Source organism: Taudactylus pleione, unplaced genomic scaffold (assembly GCF_031769625.1).
Source record: "Taudactylus pleione unplaced genomic scaffold, aTauple2 ptg000162l, whole genome shotgun sequence".
Taxonomy (NCBI): domain Eukaryota; kingdom Metazoa; phylum Chordata; class Amphibia; order Anura; family Myobatrachidae; genus Taudactylus; species Taudactylus pleione.
This window is the reverse complement of record NW_028284564.1, coordinates 1,650,226-1,671,867: the sequence shown is the minus strand read 5'-3', so window position 1 is coordinate 1,671,867 and position 21,642 is coordinate 1,650,226. Positions and strand designations below refer to the sequence as shown.

The 21,642-nt window shown below is 43.0% G+C and overlaps 1 protein-coding gene across 1 annotated transcript in view; it reads right to left on the bottom strand.

Annotated features, from left to right (window-relative positions):
• PRR16 (proline rich 16) overlaps positions 1-21,642 on the bottom strand; it is a 393,045-nt gene that overhangs the window by 134,994 nt on the left and 236,409 nt on the right. The window contains exons 2-3 of the mRNA XM_088475154.1: positions 7,835-8,709; positions 2,269-2,353 (exon numbers count right to left, since the gene is read on the bottom strand). Of these exons, the coding sequence (XP_088331280.1) occupies positions 7,960-8,709 (750 nt within the window). The 3' untranslated portion in view covers positions 2,269-2,353; positions 7,835-7,959. The remainder of the gene's footprint in view (positions 1-2,268; positions 2,354-7,834; positions 8,710-21,642) is intronic.

Here is a 21,642-nt window from a genome sequence, read left to right as displayed (position 1 = left end):
TTTTTCTTATATTTAATATGTTATATATTTAATCAGGGCTGGCAATGAGCAAGGTATGCAATAGGAGAGCAGGTATTTTTGTCATATGCTATTAATATTATTATTATTATTATCATTATTAAGATAATTCTTTTTTAATTCTTTGTGGACTCAAGATGAGGAATTATTCTGCTATATTAGAGCTGTTTTTATATTTAATTGATGGCTAATAGCGGAGGATTTGTTGCACATCGTAATCTCTGACTTTGAGCAGAATTCTGCAAATTAATGCTATCCAACTTTTATAATTGCAAACTATGACAACTTTGTACTGTAGCAGAATAGTGTAGTAAAATGATCACTGATTAGACTGGTATATTATATTGCTACACTCTTGCTTTCATGCACACCAAATGCTTATTTGATTAATATGCCATGAGCAATTGTGCAGAGTGTGAGAAGAGTATCGGTGTGACTGCATACACACAGGGCCGGCCCTGCATACACTCCACCCATTGTGTGACAATATTCCCCTTAGCAGCTGACGCGTGTCCCCCAACCGGTCCCTCCAATAAGCCCGGCCATTTAGTAACCCCCCCCACTACCGTTTCTGCATCTCTGCACACAATATCACCAGATGCCAGAAAGAACCATCCAATAATGATACAACTGTCTTTATTAACATATCATCACACTTAAGTGCATTTACAAGGCTAAATTGTTTATTGCTATGTATTAAAAACAGTGTACCATAAAAACCCTTATACAATGATCTCAGGAGTCAGGATAACTATGAATAATTTACAGCTAACAAGGCACACTGTATATTTTATCAGAATCGCTTAACAAAACATATTCATGTTGCAGTACAGTTTTGCTTTCACCTCAAGTAACTGCATTTAAAACTGACATTATTTTTGTGATAATATGATATATATTTCTATAATGGATAGCTCTGTCTGCATTAGAAGGATGGAAGAAAATAACCATGCCACAAATCATTCTGACCAAGTCAGAGTCCCACAAGACCTGATTCATAGCTGTACTTTACGCATACTTAGCGACTATGTGTAAATCCTTTAAGGGAGCAGCCCGGAGACCAGCTGCTGCAGGCTGTTTCGGGGGGTGGGGCCAGACTGTTGACATAATTAGACCCGTCCCTTTCCCGTAAAATATTGGTTGTTTCGCGGGTCTTCAGTGAGGGGGCGGGGCTAAATGACAAAAATTGAGTTGTTTATCCCCGCCCCCTCCTTGCGGACCCGTGAATTCCCCATTAAATCTCCCCATCCTGCCCGCTACATTAGGAAGTGGGCAGGACATGGGAGATCTGCCTACGCCTTCCGGGGGTGCGGGGGGCTACCCGAAAAATTGTGAGCCTCTAGGGAGTATAGGCAGGTATGCCATAAAGCAGATGCATTACTCCATTAGGATATAAATTGTATTTCGGTCTGTATTCAGAGCCACCAGCATCTATGCTACCGCACAGCCCTCATCCATCTGCTGGATATTATAAGCATCATCATCAGCACGTATGTATCCCAGCCTTATGTGACTGAAGTCGGACAGTCCTCTGAAGAGTATATTTGGAATTAAAGCACAAACACAGAAAGTAGCAAGACTCTGGCACAGCAGCAGAGTACATGCAATCTCCTGTGTCTGTGACATATTTCCAAAGACATTGTCGGAAGGATGGCTCTAATTGGCAGTAGGTATGAAGAGGGAGGTGGGTGTTGCGTAGGCGTATTACAATGTGTGTAGGATGTGCAGAGCACAGGGACCCCTGTGTCCAGGGGGACCTGCACTGCACCACCCTACACTCAGAGCATACCTCACACTTTTGCCAGCAAACAGGTCCCGGACCAGCGCCATCTTATCAGTAATGTCTTCTGAAAGATGTTGCAGTGTATTGAAAGCCTATGCTATGTTCTGCATATGTGCCATCTTCCCACATATCACTGGGGAGATGGTGCCATCCACAGAAGGTGGGGGGTGGCACTACACAGAGGAGGGGGGTTGCTGCACACAGGCACCCCTGGGATGTTAATATGCCCCTGTGGGGTTGCACAGTAGGAGAGTCTGCTCTGTGTGTGCAGGGTGGTCTTCCCTTGAGTCATTGTTAAGGACCTATTACAGATATACCACTGTCATTATCCACATAAATTAAGGGCAGTGTGCACACAAAATGTCTCCTCCATTTCTATACTAAATCTTACAAAAAATCTTATAGAAAAATAAATATATAGTGAAACAAATCTTCCAATAAGTAGAAAAAGCCAATTATTTGCTCACCATAGTCATATTCAGTATGGGATCCACATAGTCAAACGTAGTAAATCTCCTGGGTCCATTTAGGTATGTTCACATACAATAAGCTCTGTAAAAGGTAAGTGAATATCAAGAGGTAATAAACAATTGTATTACAGAAAATTAAAGGTTGTTTTTCAATTATGCCATCACAGCAGCATTTAAAGGACCTCAAATTAGCATTACACAATAAAGCTACCGTATATACTCGAGTATAAGTCGACCCAATTATAAGCCGAGGTACCTACTTTTACCACAAAAAACTGGGAAAACTTATTGACTCGAGTATAAGCCTAGGGTGGGAAATGACAGCAGCTGGTAGTGCCCCCAGTAGTAATTCCCCCTGGTTGTGCCCCCAGTAGTAATCCCTCCTGGTAGTGCCACCAGTGGTAATCCCCTCTTTCAGTGCCCCCAGTAGTAATCCCCCCCTGGTAGTGCCCCCAGTGGTAATCCCCCCCTTTTAGTTCCCCCAGTAGTAATCCCCCCCTGGTAGTACCCCCAGTGGTAATCCCCCTTTTAGTGCCCCCTGTAGTAATCCCCCCTGGTAGTGCCCCCTGTAGTAATCCCCCCCCCGGTAGTTCCCCCTGTAGTAATCCCCCCTGGTAGTTCCCCCAGTGGTAATAAACCCTTTTAGTGCCCCCTGTAGTAATCGCCCCCTGGTAGTGCCCCCAGTAGCCCCCCCCCCCCAGTAGAGAGAGACGTAATAAGAAGAATTAAAAAAAAAATTACTTACCTGAAGCTCCCGCTCCTGGTCCCGCTGCTAACGGCTCCTCCAGCCGCTTTGCATGGGAGAGACGTCATTACTCATGACGTCTCTCCCATTACCCACTGCGGGAGCCGGAAGATGGCTCCCGCAGTGGGAGCAGCAGCAGCCGCTGAGAGTCTGACAGACTCTCAGCGGCTGCTGATTACAGCAAACACACAGCTGCCGGCTCCGGCGGCTGTGTGTTTGTGCTGTGTAGCGCTGACCGAACTTCGTCCGGTCAGCACTACACTTCACTCGAGTATAAGCAGAGGGGGTACTTTTTCAGCACAAAAAATGTGCTGAAAAACTTGGCTTATACTCGAGTATATACGGTACTAATAACATAAAAATATACATGTACTGTACAGGTTTAAGGTGCTTTTCATTAGATATGAAGATATCTAAGATAACGTGTGATCGTGGTGGAAGATATTTTCCTGCACAGAGCAGATTTCCTGTAAGTAATACCATGGGATGGCACATCAGTCAATTTGAAATGGATGACATCATAGTAAGTATAAAAATAAGGTGGTTGATGAAGAGTTGGATGTAAGCCTATTTTGTTATTGCTCACAAAAATTGTTACGTATATATCTGTAGATTTCATCACATTTTGCACTTATGACTCCTTGCACTTAGAGAGGTGATACAGGAGATGAAGTGGTGTGTACAGTATAGGTGTATTCACACAAATGTAAACCTCAACATAGACAACTATGTGCCTGTCAGGAGGGGTATGAATTGTGGCTGTGCAACTCCTGGTGCAACATACACACTGATGATGATAATCGACATCCACTTTGGACCCAATGGGTCTGACTGAAGTAGCCATGAGTTGGCCAAACATTGCAACTTTTTGCTATTCAAATAGAAATCGTGTGAAGTTAAGTCGGTTCTCGATGTGGATTAAGATGAAACTTAGGGCCTGATTCAGAGCCGCTCGTAAGCGGCAGTACGCTCGTTCCGAGCGATGTTCGCACTTCTGCGCATGCGTACGGTTTATAATGCGCATGCGCGAACCAGTCAGTGCGGCCGAAAATCGTTCGCTATATAGCGAATGCCTGCTACTTTGAGTGACAGGATGAGGCGTATGTGGGTGGTAACAGGGGAAGGTGCTTGAAAACGGGGAGTGGAATTAAGAACGCAGGCGTGCTTAAAGGTCAAAACGGGCGTTTTATGGGTGTGCATAATTACAACAGCAGCGTCATTGACCACGTCACCTGGTTGTTTTATAGTCAAAACTGCTCGCAATATAGTGGTAGGAAAAACCAACCACAAGAATAGCGAGCAGTTCATACGCTGTTCGATGTACTCGATTAATCTGATAGCGGACATGACGTATGATGCGAGCGGCCAGGGGGCGTATTTTTCAAATAAACGGATCATTTGAATAGCCACCCTCTTTTTCTGAACGAGCGAGCGCTAATTGCGTCCGGCTCTGAATCAGGCCCTTAGTTTGCCGTTCAAGACAGTGATCCTAAACCAGGGTACTGAGATCATTGGTAACAGCAGATACAGGGTTATTGGAGGGGTTAACAGCCGTGGTTTACACACAGTGGCATAGTGGACATCAGTGGCGTATTTATGGGGTGTCGAGCACCTGGAAACCATCAGAGCGGTGGGGCGCCGCCGGCCGCAGTCCAGAACACTGGTCAGTGTAGTAAGGACCGCACGGAGTGAGTTTGTTTTGGCAGCCAATGAGAGTCAGACAGCCACTGCCAAAGCCGGGGTGGACCTCACTCATAAGCTCATGAAGTCTCACATAGTGCAGAGCCGGGGGAAGCCCAGCAGGATGGAGGAGCGGACAGTGGCGCGCGCAGGAATTCAGGTAAGTGTTGTTGTTTTTTTGTATGTGTCTTTTTCCTTTTATATGTAAGGGGCACTGCTGGGGGGGACCTACTGGGAGCACTGCATAGGGGGAACTACTACTGGGGGCATTATATAAGGGGCACTACTGGGGGCACTGCATAGGGAGGACCACAACTGGTGGCGCTGCATAGGGGAACCACTACTAGCGGCACTGTATAAGGGGCATTACTTGGGGCACTGCATAAGGAGCACTGTATAAATGACACTACTGGGGGGCACTGCATAAGGGTCACTGTATAAGGGTGCATTACTGGTGACACTGTATAAGAGTGCTCAACTGGGGGCACTGTATAAGGGGCACTACTGGGGGCACCATATAGGGGCATTACTACAGGGGGCACTGCATAAGGGACACTGCTACTGGGGACATTGCATAAGGGGCACTACTACAGTGCGCATTGCAAGAGGGGCACTACTACTTGTGGTATTAAGGTGAATATGGAATGGAACGGAATGTTCCCAGAGTGACGAGAAACAGTGATGTGTCATGTTGCCACGCCACGCATATGACCACGCCTGCATTTTCGGTGCGCACACCTACTTGTGGAGGGGGGCTCCATTTTTTAACTTTCCTTGGGCTCCAAATACCCTAGTTACACCACTGGTGGACATACAGTGGCAGGGTGGAGCATACAAAGTGTTCTGGGCATTGTAGTGCGCCTGATGCAGAATGCACCATCAGGCTTGGTCAGCTACTCACTGTGGGCATCTAAGCAGAAATGACACAGCATATGTCCTCAGCCCTTTGGACTGTAGCAGGTTCCGGAGCTTGTGGGGCACCTCTGTGCACACAGGACTCTATCGCGCAACCTTGCATAAGCGCATAATGGAGGAGACACCTTCAGAGAGTGCCACTATGGGTCCTAGTGCTCGAGGACTCTAGGCACTGAAGTGATGGAGACAGCACAGAATGCTGATCTCTCAACAAAAAAAATCCTTATTTTAATGTAAAAATGATAGGACAAAGTGCAGTACCCCTGGGACAATGCTCCCAATAAATGATAATGTAAGTAGAGGTTTTTGATATAGGAAAATCAGGCCATTAAAAAGGGTTGGGTACGGGATGCCGGTGCGTGGGATCCTGGTGGTCAAAATCCCGATGCCGGCATCCTGACAGAGTTAGGATACCAACACCTGTCGGTAGGTATCCTAACCCTCCTCCTCTCTCTACCCTAACCCTAACCCTCCATCCCCGATGCCTGAACCTAACCTCCCCCTAGTGCCTAAACTTAACCTCCCCTCCCCGCACCCTAATCCTAACCACCACCCCTAGTGCCTAACCCCAATCCTCCCCCTAGTGCCTAACTATAACGTCTAACCCTCCCCCCAACTCCACTACTTACCATCGGTATCCTGGCATTGTATTGATGGGAATGGGTTTCTGTACTTGCAGATGGGAGTTGTAAACTTGCATACTGTATACACACTATACCACTACAGAGATTCTTTAAAGTACTCCAATATAATCTAGACACTTTCATTTGCTGAACTACACTTGCTGTCTATAATTTTTCCTTAATTTGTAAAAGTTACAAATATCAACAATTTGACACCATTTACCTGCCTCCATTACTCTGCTTATGGCCACTAACAGCCGTCTACACTGTCCTGCTATATTACTTCCCACTTTTTTTGGAGTTCAGGATGATTTTCCCCTCTTTCATGAACTGTTCTTCAAATAGGTTGTATACTGCAGAATTAACGCGCAACATCTGTGACTTACTGTTTCAAATTGAATTGCAAGTGAATTGGGACTGCAGTATGGTAATGTTTTGCCGGGAAGCCTTGGGCCCTGCCATTCATGTATATTTTACTTTGACATGTACCATTTTAATAAACATTACTGCATACAAGGTACACTCCTTCATGGCAACAATATTCCCTGATGGCAGTGACCTCTTTCAGCAGGATAATGCGCCCTGCCACAGTGCAAACATTGTTCAGGAATGGTTTGAGGAACATGACAAAGAGTTCAAGGTGTTGAAGTAAAAGAAAAGGTGTGGCCTCCACATTCCCCAGATCTCAATCAGATTGAACATCTGTGGGATGTGCTTGAAAAATAAGTCTGAGCCATGGAGACCTCAGCTCACTACTTACAGAACTTAAAGGTGCTAATGTATTGGTGCCAGATACCACAGGACACCTTCAGGAGGTCTTGTAGAGTTTATGCTTTGACACAATATTAGGAGTTTTTTTTTTAATATTATGGCTGATGGGTGTACTGTTCTCTTCTGGCATGACAACGAAACATAAGATACCCTTATAGAGCTGGACACATGAAGTGTCTGTGAAGACATGGGGACTTTTATATGGTTGCAATCCTTATTAGTAGCTCTTTTACATAAAACACATCTTTTAGGTTTAGTAGTAATTTTATAAAATGTTAAAAGCATAATCTTGAGATTGAGGGCCTGATTCTGCAAGGATCGTAATTGCAGGCTATAGATATGATGAATGCACACAGGCTGCACTGCAATTGTGACCCTTGCAGATATGGTAATGCAGCAGGTGGCATCACACCTCCTGTGCATTACTTATCTGAGCTTCATTGTACAATGCAGTATCAGATAGTTGTGGCGACCGATGGGGTCCTGCTGCCAGCCGCCACAGTTTAGTGGAAGAGGCCTGGAAATCTCCATCAGCCGACAGAGATCCTGGCAACCTTTTGTTTTCTGGAAACAGAGGACATTGCCACCCATTCCCCGTCCACAAACAGCAGCAGACTGTCAGTCACTGACTGTCTGCTCCCAGTCTGCGAGCGAGTTAGCAGGACCCATTCTGCAATATTTGTTATTGGCATATTTGTTTCATTTATTTAAAAAATAACTTTCAATTTAGTAAATCTTTTGTGTGTTTCACAAGCTCAGAACAATCAGGCTTTATAATTGAAATCAAACATTGAAGCTGAATTATAAATGTTCCAAAAAATACACTTACCAAGTGATTGCTATGACACTTCTGGAGATAGTAGGGTAGTATCTGGGCTTTTTATTGCTTTAAAGTGCTCATTTATCAAATATTTAATATATATTATAACAGAAATCTAAATGTAAAAAATAATATCACACAGTTGTAGTGGTTGATTTCCTCAATATAGTTTTTTGTGGTTTTGGTGCAGTTGGCGGGGGCTGATTGCCAGGCTTTAATAGAGTGTGACAGCCACTATTGGCCATTCCTAGTCCACCGTTTTCAATAGGAAAAGGTGGTGTGAGTGGTGGCGGTAAAGGACAATGATGGGGGAGTTTTGCCGTCAAATGTACAGATTCCTCATGTAAATGTACATCTTTGTTCTTCACTTCAGATCGAACATCACAGTCCGGGCAGTAGCCATGGTATAGAACATTTTCACTAAAGCGTACACGTTCTCTCGTTGAAGCCTGAGAACACCGGTCTTTTTCTGGTCTGTGTGTTATCTGCTGTCCTGTCATTTTATCCACTTTTATAGTATGAATTGTACATCTGTCACCATTAGGAAGTTTGACAGGTCCCCCTGGTAAACCTCCATTCCGGAGCAACATTCCATTATTCTTCCCAGCGTTGGATGAGTTATTTAACCTTTGCGTTTCTTCAAATTTCACTGGTGTTAACCGCGGAGGTGGCGGTGGTGGATTGGGCTTCCTGAGTACTGTCAGGACAGCTGAGGGGTGTGCAGGGGGTGTTATTAAAGGTGCATTAGCGCGAAGTTTAATCTTTTCTAAGCTGGAAGCTGTTGTGCTGCTTGAGCTGCTATTCAACGTGTCTGTCTTTGAGCTGTCTGTCATCTCATCTTCCAGCTGCAGATCTGAAGTTAAAGTGTCTATTTGGTCAACCACCTGTTCATGAAAACAAAAAGATACAATTACTATTTAATAACAGTCACAATGCAAACAAACTTCACCTCCTAACAACTTGCAATAAAATTGTATTTTTGCTTCTTAAACAGGGAATAACTTCTGAGTTATGGCATAAAATAAGAGTTGCTTGCTTTAATATTTTAGCATTATTTGGTGTGACAAATCCATGGATAAAAACATGCCAGGTGAATCAATGAAGGTCTCCAAAAAAGGCAGTACGCAGCACAAATAGCATGTCCATAAGCACATGGTGACCTCTTGTGTTCGGGGGACCACAAGGCGACACAGAGCTCTGCTCTGGCACTGTTGATACGGGCGCCCCTGGGTTAGGGGTGGGAGTGTGTAGAGGTTTAATCTTCCAGGAAAATATGTTGTAATGGAATGTAAATGAGACTTGACTAAGCAGCACTTTAGAAAATAGTAACACTTGACCTTAAATGTAACTTTAATGAAGAATGTGGTGCTGATACAGGAAGTACAGAAAGTCCCTCTGCAGTGACTGTATGCTAAGCGTGTGACAGTCCAAAATTCAAATAGAGGAGCCACAATAACTGCCAGTGAGCACCGGCCAGCGATGTTTGGCAGCGATTGGGGTGGCAGTTGGTGTGGCTCACCTATTTGAATTTTGGACTGTGCTGCAGCCCCACCTCTGGAACCACCACTGTCTGTCACACACTTAGCACAAAGTCACTGCGGAGGGGCTTTCCAAACTCCCTGTATAATCAACTAGTAGAATTTAATTCATTTCTTTAATTTTTTTCAGATCCATAAATGACCACATTCATTTATAATTCTAAGAGTAATGTATAGAAAAGCAGCTCATAATTACATGATTGTAAGGGAATTTTACCTTTTTTTAATTACATTTTAATTTTTTGGATGAATCCAAATCAAAACACTACTGTATCCTAGTTTTTGTAAAACCAAAATAAATATAGAAACAAAACAATGGTTTATGACACTATGGGGTCTATTTACTAAGCCTTGGATGGAGATAAAGTGAACGATGATAAAGTCCCAACCAATCAGCTCCAAACTGTCATTTTGCAAACATAGGCCTGTGACATGGCAGTTAGGAGCTGATTGGTTGGAACTTTATCTCTGTTCACTTTATATCAATCAGATCAATGACACCAAACAAAAAACATTGTGGTTTGCTCATCTCTAGTTTTCTACATATCTGTCCCTTCTCTCTTCTAAGCTGTACATGCTAATCTCCTGCTAAATGTATCTATCCTCTCTGGACTGTTCAAATTGAATGTCCGCTCATAACCTCAAACTCAGCCTTTGAAAATCTGAGCTGACATTGCCACCAGCAAAGAAAAACTGCCTAAACTACCTACCTACTTACCTACCATCTCTATTTCACAATAAGTTCTACACCTAAAGATCGCTGGCTTATGTCATCCTTGTCTAAGAACTGTCCTTTGTTCCATACATCTAATCTTTATACAAATACTATTACACATATAAGAAAAAGAGTTGAATGAAAGTCAGAAATAATTGCACCTAAATTGTGTACATAGGCCCTGATTCAGAGCCGGACGCTCTGACCAGAGCGCTCGCTCTGAGTCAGGGCCCACCTCCATTAATATGGAGCGTCCTCCTAGACGGTCGTATAGCTGTGGGTCACCACCCACAGCATATACGAGCGTGCAAAATGATGGTCGCGATGGTCTTGACCATCGCGACCATCGGAACTGCGAGTAAAAGCCTGCGGTTGGGTTTCTCAACCGCAAGGCCAGGAGTGATTTTGGCTCTATCATAGCCAAAATCACTCCCACTGACATCACTAGTGATGTCAGTGGGGCCGGCTTCAGACGGTAGGCGTTCGCCTCCGTCTGGCAGGCATGCCCCCGGCACGCCCTTCAAAGGGGGCGTGCTGTCAGTCACCATCGACAGCTCGTCCCCTTTGATAAGACACTCCGAGCGAAGGAAAGTCCTTCGCTCGTCGGGTCTCGCGCATGCGCACGACGGAGCTCCCTCCGTCGTGCGCATGCGCAGTGGGGAACATCGACCCACTTGCGAGCGTACTGCCGCTCGTGAGTGGGTCTGAATGACCCCCATAGAACTTAATGCAGATATACTCTATATGCAAAGTAATATGCATCTCTACAGCTGCACCGCCCTCATCTGTATGAATGATTTCATAGATGTCATCACAATCAGTGCGCACTTGCAACAACCCTATCCTTAGTGTAAAAGATACGTTTGAAACCAGGTGTAGTTACTGTACACCAGGGAGTGCCATTTATGCCCAACTCTGATTTACACATACGCACAACTTTGCATAGCCAATTCCATAGATACCTTCACTAAACAAGGTCTTAGTGCAAATGCCCCTCTTCAGCAGCAGGTAGAAGTTGCTTATGCTTATCTCCAGAGCATGCACAATGTGAAAACATGTGCAAAGATATGCCTACTAAATTAGCTTGTATTTAACTCAATTTTACCAAATCCAATGTACAACACCATAAATCTGCACCAAAATACATCTCTTCACTTTTTTCAACATATCCCTAATTAACTGCTCTGCTCTGTGCAAGATCTGTGACTCTCAACCCCACTCACTATCAGTTCCTATTCCTAGTTACAGGATTATCTTCAGGTTGCATACACTGTGAATAATTTTCTCCCTTGAACAATGTTATGATACACCTGAACAAGTGAATAAAACCTCTAGAATCACACTACAGAGGTCTTCTGCCTACAACAACTGCCCTTTTGCCATATAGAGAGATGCTCTCACTGGAACTAAGATAATGCCAGGTCCTAAACTCAGGATAATAGAGATTTATAAATTTATCAGGTGATCAGGGTTAATGCTGGATTTGTAGAACAATACATATGAGTACAATCAGATTGTATAATAAACTTGTGGTTTTTGACAATCACAGCAGGAGCTGTAGCACAGTTAGCTTGATAATGGTAACTGCAAACAAATGACACTTTTCCAATATTAAGTAAAGGAGATGTAGTCGGCATCCTGGCTTCAGAATCCCCACCACTGGCATCCCGACGGTATTAGGGTTAGAGTTAGGGTTAGGCACTAGGGAGAGAGTTAGGGTAGGCTGCGGGAAAGGTAGGGTAGAGTTCGGATACTTACCTAATCCTGTTGGGAATCTGACTGATGGGATGCTGTGGATGATATTCTGACTGACCACCGGGATCCCATACAAAAACCAAGTAAAATGATACTTGACAATAGGTGATGCAGGGAGCAGGAGACCATGGATCAAACTAGATAGCACACAGAGATTCAGAATACCAGCAGTACAGAGTTCTTCACCAGGCACTCAGCTCAGCATGCTCACACCAAGGCATGAAGCTATAACTGACAAACAAGTGAAGACCTTGCTGTCTTTTAACGAAAACAAACCAATAACAAAACGTCAATTAAGACCAACCACCTGCAAGTGAAATGAGTTACCGGTTTTCTGCTGCACATAGGAGAGCAAGTAGTGAGAATCCCAGCAATTAAACACCAGCTGCAGACATTCCTGTGCAGCCTCTGATCACATACACTGGCATCCTAGTTTCCAGGCAATGACCGGAACCAGCATGCACAGCGGTTACTGAGGCTGACGTTCAGACCTCCTAGCAACTAGCAGGACTTGAGGATTTAGAGAAATGCTGTGCTGACCACTGTGGCTACTAACAAACAAAACATTCTTCTAGCTTCAAAACACTCCAAAAACCCCTCTTCAGGCAAGGTGATCAAATTCCCGAAAAGACCCTTTAACCAGCATTAGGCTATTCAATCCAATTACCACCTCTCTATACAGTTCACTTAAAATTACATTAATTCTGTTTCTATTCTTAAACAAACATGTGACCCCAAAACAACATTTCTGTGTGACTGGATCACATAACCCCACAAAGTACTTTTCCCATTGAATCTATGTGGGCCAGTATGCAGTATGTTGCATTTATCCGCAAGTATCAAATTCCTATTCTCCTATAGATTTGTAAACTTTTGAATATTACCGCGAATTCTGTGTCCAATTTTTTAAAATTGTTTTTACTTCCAATTGGAAAAGACTGCCGTATATGCTAGCGCTATATGAGTATATGTTGTTGTTGTTGTTATTATTATGTATCATGTATCAGTTTTGCATTGATATTTTTATTATATTTTTATTGTCTTTTTGAAGATAGTCGGGCCAGAAATGTACACTGTACTCAAAATGATATCTTATCAGTGACGTGTATAGTGACAATATAATCTCCCTCTTCCTGTTACTAATTACTTTTCATGTGCAATCAATGCTTCTAATAGCTTCTCCGAATAATTAACTACACTGCTTCATTACCTTCATATCATTTGAAAATATAACTTTAAGCCTTCTCTCTTCTATTTGTATTCTGCTTTCCTGATTTTTGTGTTCCAGGTGTGTTATTTAAAATTTTAAAAATACACTAAACATTGACCTTAATTTGTATACTGCACACATATTTCACAATCTAAGCAATACATATGGGCACATTTTGTTTGGATTAATCCTGTGATTGAGGGCCAGTCTTACATGTGACCATTGTGTCATCCCTAACCTCTTCATCTTTTGCAGAATGTCTGGTACTTTTCAGCTTACCAAGCCAACCTATCCTCCTTTTAAGGGGCTTATTCATCATCCAAAATTGGCCCATTAACACATGCGGAAATGCTATTTTCCGCATGTGTTAAGTATTCATTATGTTTTAGCATTCATTTATGTTTTAAGTATTCATTACTAGGGGCCTGATGATGCAGTCTAGTATTCAGCAAAAGCTGAAAACTGAAAGTGTTCAAAGTTTGTCTGCGGGAACCAACGCCATCCGAGGGGTATTGCACTTTGTCTTATAATTTTTACATTACTATATGGATTTTTTGCTGGTTGGAGATCAGTGAAAATGGAGGAAGATTGCAGGTCAACTAACCCATTACCAGTGGATACATGTCAATGAGACATGCTGTTTAATTAACTGAAGTCAATGTAAAAGCAAATGGCCCCATTCAACAGCACCATTGGCTAGTATAGTCACTCAAAGATTCTTCAATTAAATATAATTCTACCATTTTGTCTATCTGCTTTTCTATGGCTACCACCTTTCCTCTGGTAACCAATAGCGCTTCTAATTAATTCCCACACTTCCAGGAGTAATAGTATTTTTAATGAGATGAGCAAGACTCATGTGACTGCAGAACATATCACGATTCCTTCTCACAATATCCAGAACTTCTGCTTTTTTGCTCAAGATGGCGAGTGAGCCCTATCGGCACCACCAGCTGATAAATCACTAGGTCTACTATGGCTGGCACCGGCTACTTAGCTTGCCAACCAAGGAGATTCATCCTTTTCTCTGACTCATTGGTAAAACCTCTTATTCACAGGACTAATAGAATCACTGACACTTTATTGAAAAAGAGTACTACAGTAATAAGAAAAAAAAAATATTTAATTGTAATCCAATGGCCGTTCTATCACATATAATCCAATGGACAATTTAATTGTAATCCACTGGAAAATCTTCTTGCTGTAATCCAAAACAACATCTTCTAACTATTATCCACAGGAAATTGTTTTTCTTGTAATCCAAGGGAAACCTCTAATTGTGATCCATGGCAAAATCTTTCTCTTGTAATCCAATGGAATATCTCCTCGCAGCCCATGGGAAATGTTATCATGGAAACTATTTGCCCTGCACAGAATTTCCAAAGTAGAAATTAACCAGCAGTTGCATTATCTGATTAGCCTATCACAAACAGTTACCTACACTATCCGCTATATCATTGGCTAGCAGAGAAGGTAAATGTGGGAGCTCCCTGCTTTAATCACACATCAATATACAGTAGGTTCACTGATTTGGGCAAAAGGCAATTAACTCACTTGAATTGCATTAGATTGTAAACTGTCTGAGTTCTGCCCTCACTACCCTTCATTTTTGCATTTTTTTTAAATCTAGCTGTTTATACCTTGGTTCTATCTGTGAAAGCTCGAAATCTACTCAATAAAATGATTGAAAATTAGGGACCAGCCATCTCTGTGCTATATCATGATATCACGTGATTGGCAGTGGGTCTGGCACAGGGTGCAAAATCTCCCTTCTTTTGCACTGGTTACACTATTAATATAAGAGTAACACTTTCATTAATGAACAATAAAATAATGCCTATACAATGATAGCAAAATATTGAAAACAGTGAAAACAAGTGTTTTTGTTATACTGTAACAGTGTTCTCTTAATTATAGAGAATGTCCATTAATGACAAGGAGATGCAACTACATACAAAGGGCGGGATGTACTAAAGGGGTAAATGCGATAAACCCCACAAAAATGCCATTTTCTGCGTGCACAGAAGGATGCCAGAGGGACTTCTGGGGTCTCGCACCAAAGGGGGCGTGCTGTCGATGGTGACTGACAGCACGCCCCCTTTGGTGGGCGTGCCGGGGGCGTGCCTGCCAGACGGAGGCATTCCCATGGGAACGCCTACCGTCTGAAGTCGGCCCCACTGACATCACTAGTGATGTCAGTGGGAGTGATTTTGGCTCTGATAGAGCCAAAATCACTCCAGTGCTTGTGGCAGGGAGACCCGACCGCAGAGTTTCCCTCGCAAGTCCGATGGTCGCGATGGTCAAGATCATCGCGACCATGTTTTTGGACGCTCGTATATGCTGTGGGTGGTGACCCACAGCTATACGAGCGTCCAGGAGGACACTCCATTTTAATGGAGGAGGGCCCTGATTCAGAGCGAACGCTCTGGTCAGAGCGTCCGGCTCTGAATCAGGGCCTATATTCCCTACCACATGCTCGCAAACATACACACTATGGTCAATATTGTGGGGAGCCAATTAACCTACCAGTATATTTTTGGAGTGTGGGAGGAAACCGGAGTACCCGGGGGAAACCCACGCAAGCACAGGGAGAATATACAAACTCCACACAGTTAGGGCCGTAGTGGGAATCGAACCCATGACCTCAGTGCTGTGAGGCAGTAACGCTAACCATTACACCGTCTGTGCTGCCCCTTAAGCCTTAAAGTATGCAAAAAAATATTTATGCATGGTTTAGTCATGTTTTAGTATCAGGTCTATTTAGGTAAAGACTAGTGAAGGAGATATCAGATATTTCATGTGCAAGGAGTAAAGTAAACACTCGAGCCAGGGAGTGCCTGACTCCGGTCATGAGAGGGTTAATGTTTTAGGTAGGAGGTGGTGTTATGGGATGAGGTGAGGTGGGTTAGCCTATAGAATGGAGGCAGTAGGGTGGGGTTTTATGGCCAATTTAGAGGATGCTGTAGCAGCCATTTTAGGGATATCTTCCTGGTCGTTTTGTTTCCTGCCCTCCCTCCCTCCCTGTTTTGTTTAATTGCTTGGTGTCAGCTTTGGTAGTGGCAGGAAATAACGGTTGCAGTCGCCATCTGTCTATGGAGCTTGAGGTGCTCTCCCCTCCAATACTTGGCTTAGGCTGATTTTTCCCTACTGGGGTTAGCGGCACCATTGGTCCAGGTGGGCCTCAAGTTGTGTCATTGGAGTGAGAAGGTAATACCCTGGACGTGGTTATGGGCTGGCTGGTCGCCTCCCATTTTGAAGGGGTGGTGTATGGAGTGGCAGTTGGATTGTGGAGCCGTTCTTTCGGTGCCACCGTACTTTGTCTGTCTTTCCTTCTTAGATTATTTAGTGATTAATTCTCTTTTAGTTTAATCAGATTTAATTAATAATAGTTTAACTAGATAATATAAAGCTGACCTTCCTTTCCCCTTACGCAAGTCTCAGTGTCACTATTTCAATATTGTTATGGTTTATTGGTTTTGCATTACACTGGGAGGAGGAGAACATTCATCTGGCGATGAGGAGTTTAATTACCAGCATTAGGCAAACTGTCCCTATAATTTTCAATGGGGACTGCAGTCTGAGTCAACTTACTGTTGTATTATTGAGTTAGACTCCGATAGCTAACACCATCTGAAGATGGAGTTATCATTTATAGACTATGAAGAGAGCATCCAGGGCCAGCTAGGGGTGTGCGACCTGTCCTGTTGAACAGAGCAGTTGCCGCTCCAAGGCCCATGCATCTGATTAGCATGGAGCCTGAAAAGGCGCCCAGGAGCCAGGATTGCTGGTGCAGCGCAGCTGGAGCGTACATTATGCATTCCAGACCAGCACCCTATACAGCCAATCGGAGCATCCTCAGGACACTCCAGTCAACACTGCACTTACCGGTGCTGCAGGCCCCACCCACTATTTGCGACATAATGACGTCATGCGCGTGACATACATCGGGTGCTTAGGGGCAGGCCAGCACAGGGCGCATTTGAGCCCTGTTTCGGCGCTGAGAGCATCGTCAGAGAGGAATCTAGTCACTCTTCAACTGTCCCCCTTCTGACACTCATTTTTCTTCTTTATGCATGGTCCGTGAATAAGCCAGGTGAGAATTAGAAACTAATGAGCTCTATCGCTTTATTGTAGACTCTTCGTAGGAACAGACTCATCCTGGAGCTTCTATTCCGTCATGAGTTAAACGATAAATTGGTCTTTTGCTCTATGATTTACGGGCATGTGTATCAATATTATGTTTACGAAAATAATGTGAAATAGGTGTTTTCACACCCTTTTCATATTATTTTAGTATCACTTAATTGTATTAAAGGGTTTTTGGAGCAGTTTTTGTTAAAACACTATGAGCCCTTAAATTCACATTCTTTTAGTAAGCAGATCGCATTTCCCATACTTGTAATCGGAAATGCAATATGTTTCAGATTTACTAAAAGAAATTGTGAAAGAATATGATGGAGCCCTGCGAATAAATGCTATCTTAAGATGGCATTGTGCAGGGTTACCCCCATTTCCCCTACTACCGCTCAGCCTTCCCTGCCTGCTGATAGACAACAGGCTGATTACAAAGAAAAAAAGTGAGGGGCTGGTGATCAGTGAAAAATGGAGATGCTGGTTCACAGCATAGAGCAGCTAACTAGGGTCAAGGAACAGGATCCAGATGATTGGTGATCTCCTCCGTGACTCCAGTCAGCCAATCACTGTGCAGGTAAGTGTTAGCTAAGGGGGGATCATGGGGAGGGGCCATCGGGGGTAGCAGGGGGTGAATGCACAGTTACATTCTCAGGATATTTTTTTGAGAAAATAAACCCTGAGAAGTGCGGGAAGAGGATTCACAGGGACAGAGCCTTCTCACGCAATTTCGGCAAATGAGATGCCTAAAAGACACCTGGCCTAGCTCTGGGACCAGGAACATTGAGAGGGGCTGTTTCGCACAACTGCAGCAAGGGCGAGTGAGGACACATCTGTATCAATGCCAATAAAAAAAATTATAATTCTGAGATTTTTTGAGTTTGTAGAAATCTATTAGTTCTACAAGTCATATTTCAGAGGAATCTATAAATGCAGGTTTTGGCATGTGGTTTAATATCAAGTTCCCTTATATTGCTAATGATAATATGTTACAACCAAGTAATTGTACACTCTTGCGAGCAGCCGTATGTATTCCATCGATTTCTCAACAGTTGTCTGAACACTTTGCTTTCGATTTTCCCATAAACCCGCTTTCTCATATGGTACCTACAGTAAGGGGTAAATTTACTAAGAATCGAGTCTGATCAAATTTTTTTTTTCAGCCCGATTAGCATCACCGAAACTTGGGTGATTTGATGCTTCTGAAACTGACACATTTACTAAGAAGTGAGTTTAGCTAAGAGTGGGTTTGCTGATGGTGAAGCAGATCGAGATTTCTCCCCCTAGTAGCAAGTTTATGTAATCTCTCTGACTAACTCTCTTGAAAAAGCAGTCTGCACATATCAGTAGGATATGTGAAGGCTGCTTGTGTTATACCTGTAAAAAAAAGTTTTTTTTAAATGATGAAGGGTCCCCCCCAAAAGCATAACCAGCCCCGGGCTGCTCAGCCAGTCCTGGTTCCTAAAAATACGGGGAAAAAAATGAATAGGGTCCCCCCATAGTTTAGGAACTATCATCTGGCTGCAGGGCCAGTCCTGGTTTTAAATATAAGGAGGGAAAATTGCGTGGGGGTCCCCCTATACTTAAAACCAGCACCAGACCCAATCCGATCGGGGTGTAATGCCACAGCCAGTGGACCCTATCACCGAGTCTCCCCAGCCAAAGCATTCGCACCGCAAGCCAGTCAGCCCTAGCCGGGGATCTCAGGGAAGGTGGAGACCCTCCCAAGAAAGGGTCCCCCTCTCCCGAACACCCCAGGCTTAGGCTGAAGCCTGGGGCTTTTCCTTGCAACCCTGGAGTGGTGGGTGCAGGGGTAATAATAGGGGAAATAGTTCAAAACTATTGTATTTTACAGTGGAACTACAGGTATCAGCATGCCTGCCCTTTGGCACTTGTGAAACTACAAGTGCCAGCAGGCGTCCAGCACCCGTACCCCCAAGGTAAAATAAATAGTTAAATAACCACAAGACACACACCGTGTATAGTAAAACTCTATTACATACCTACCTAACTCATTCACACATACTTACCTGCTACCAGCTGTTCTGTCCCCTTGTTTAGTATAACCCAATGGGGCTACCTGGAAAAAAAGATCCCATACTCACCATCATCCTCGCGCCGCTCTCCGTAGCATCCCCGTACTCGGCAAAATACAAAAATGTCTGACCCGATCCATGCCGGACATGTGTAAGTATATATTGTCACATATATTTACACTATGCGAAATGACAGATGATCGCTATCATCTGTATTTCCCACAGACCGATAGCCAATCAGCAGCCGCTCATTGGCTAGTTACACGTGAATTAAGTTCATGAATTTGGACAGGAGTTTTGTCCATTCTTATGAGAGTTACTCGAGTTTGGCCGATGGTGAAGTGAAGAGAGTTTGCTAACAAAGGAGATTTTTCTCCCGAGTTTGACATTAGTAAATTTGCAAGTGGAAAAAATGCCCAAACTCACCCGAGAATGCTAACTCGACCAAACTCGAATCTTAGTAAATTTACCTCTAAGAATCTTATTAATAGGTTAATTCATCTCCTGGTCGCCTCATTATATCTTAGAATTAGGTCTGGATTTAATTAGCTGCATGAGCAATCTTTTCGCACCCTATGCCCGAATGCGTCACTTTTCACACATATAAACATCCTCGCTATTTGCGCAATCCTGTTGCGGCATTTACCCTATAATTCTTCATTGTGTAATGTGCGAAAAGTACATCTGAAAATGGGGAAATCAGCCAAATAAGTCAAACTAACACTGGGTAACAGCATAGAAGTCTGTTAGGGGCCATAATCAAAGGGATTGGGTTTCTTAATTTGTGTCAAAAGGCTGTTATATGCGTTGTTTTCTAACAGTGGGAAAATTAATAGAAAGCAATTTTTGTTTGGGGGGGGGAATAAATGCTGTAGTTAAATTATGGGTATATTAAAATGGGTGTAAATATATTTTTGTGTTATAAGTGTTTTTTTTAAATATGTTAAAAATACACCTGTCACTTTGGCCTGCAATCCTGCACACCTGTTCTATTCTTACAGCCCCCCAAAATACCAATCCCACTACTTTAAACCCATGTCCCAACACTTTTTACTTTTTTACCACAAAAATTATGTGATTATTGGCAGAATTAAGCTATTTAAAAAAAATCTTTTAGTCTAATTAGTCATTAGGGGGAGGGAGGGGGGTATGCAAGGGGCTCTGAACCAAGTCCCAAAATGTTTGGCCAAAAATAGGAGTTTTGTACAACTTTTCACCTGCTGAAAGATTGTGAAATCTTTTTGCCGCTTTTGTTTCTGAAGAATTTGCATGTGCAAAAAGACGCACCTAATAGAAGAGCTATACGCATTTTTGGAGAAAAGTTCACACAAATGTAAACTTTTCACACAATCCTGGCTTTTCCGCCCCTTAATCTGTTTTGAAACCTTTAAAAGGGGCAAGGACCAGCGATGCACGTGCACGCTGCGTCCTTGCCGTCCCCGACTGTCTACTGAACATGCCCGTCAACCTGACGACACTCGTCAGGTTCAGCATGTTCAGGGATAGGAGGTCGGGCTCCTGCACTGAATGACGTTCAGTGAACGCCGTTCAGTGCGGGCACCGCACCTCGGCGACCTGATGGTCTGAACGCTGGACATTCAGACTTTCATGTCACGTAGTGGATACCCCCCTTGAGTCAACTGATTCAAGAAACAATTGTTCCTCTTATTTGAAGGATTCTTCTGATACTAGTGTATGGTAAAGGTAAGGTGATTTTAAACTAATCATTTCACATCCTTAGTATATGTGAAAATAAAGACTCTATATACCAATACAACATAGGGTAAGACATTGCAAGTCATTGCAATGATGTTTCTTAATCCCTTTTTCCATTTAGCCTGATATTTTATGTTGTTGTTTGGAATTAGTCCTGACATCTAATTACTTGAAATGTCAAACCAAATATTTCTCTCAGTGAAAAGTCTTATGCTATATCGACAATGTCATTTTATTATGGACAAGTACAGAAAACAGTCTCCAAACATTTCATTGATAAATTAATTACACTCTTAGCGCAGTATCCAATTAGACCAGATATATTTTTGGGAGTGAAAAATTGGGATTTTTCCCCGATAATCCCCTTTTATCGACAATTTTCCCTGGGGGATCCATTAGCGCCCGAATAATGTTCGGGGCTAATTGGATACCGCCCCTTAGTGAATTATGTTTCCCAATACTGTATAAATAAAAAGCATATATATATATTACACTACTGTTCAAAAATTTGGGGTCACTTAGATATTTTCTTATTTTTTAAAGAAAAGGACTGTTTTTTTCAATGAAGATAACATTAAATTAATCAGAAATACACACTATGCATTGTTGATGTGGTAAAACAAATTGAACAAACCAAGGATATTGATACAAAAATATTTATTGACAAAATAGCAGCAATGTACCTAGTTTATAGAACTGCAGTTCCTAGATCAACA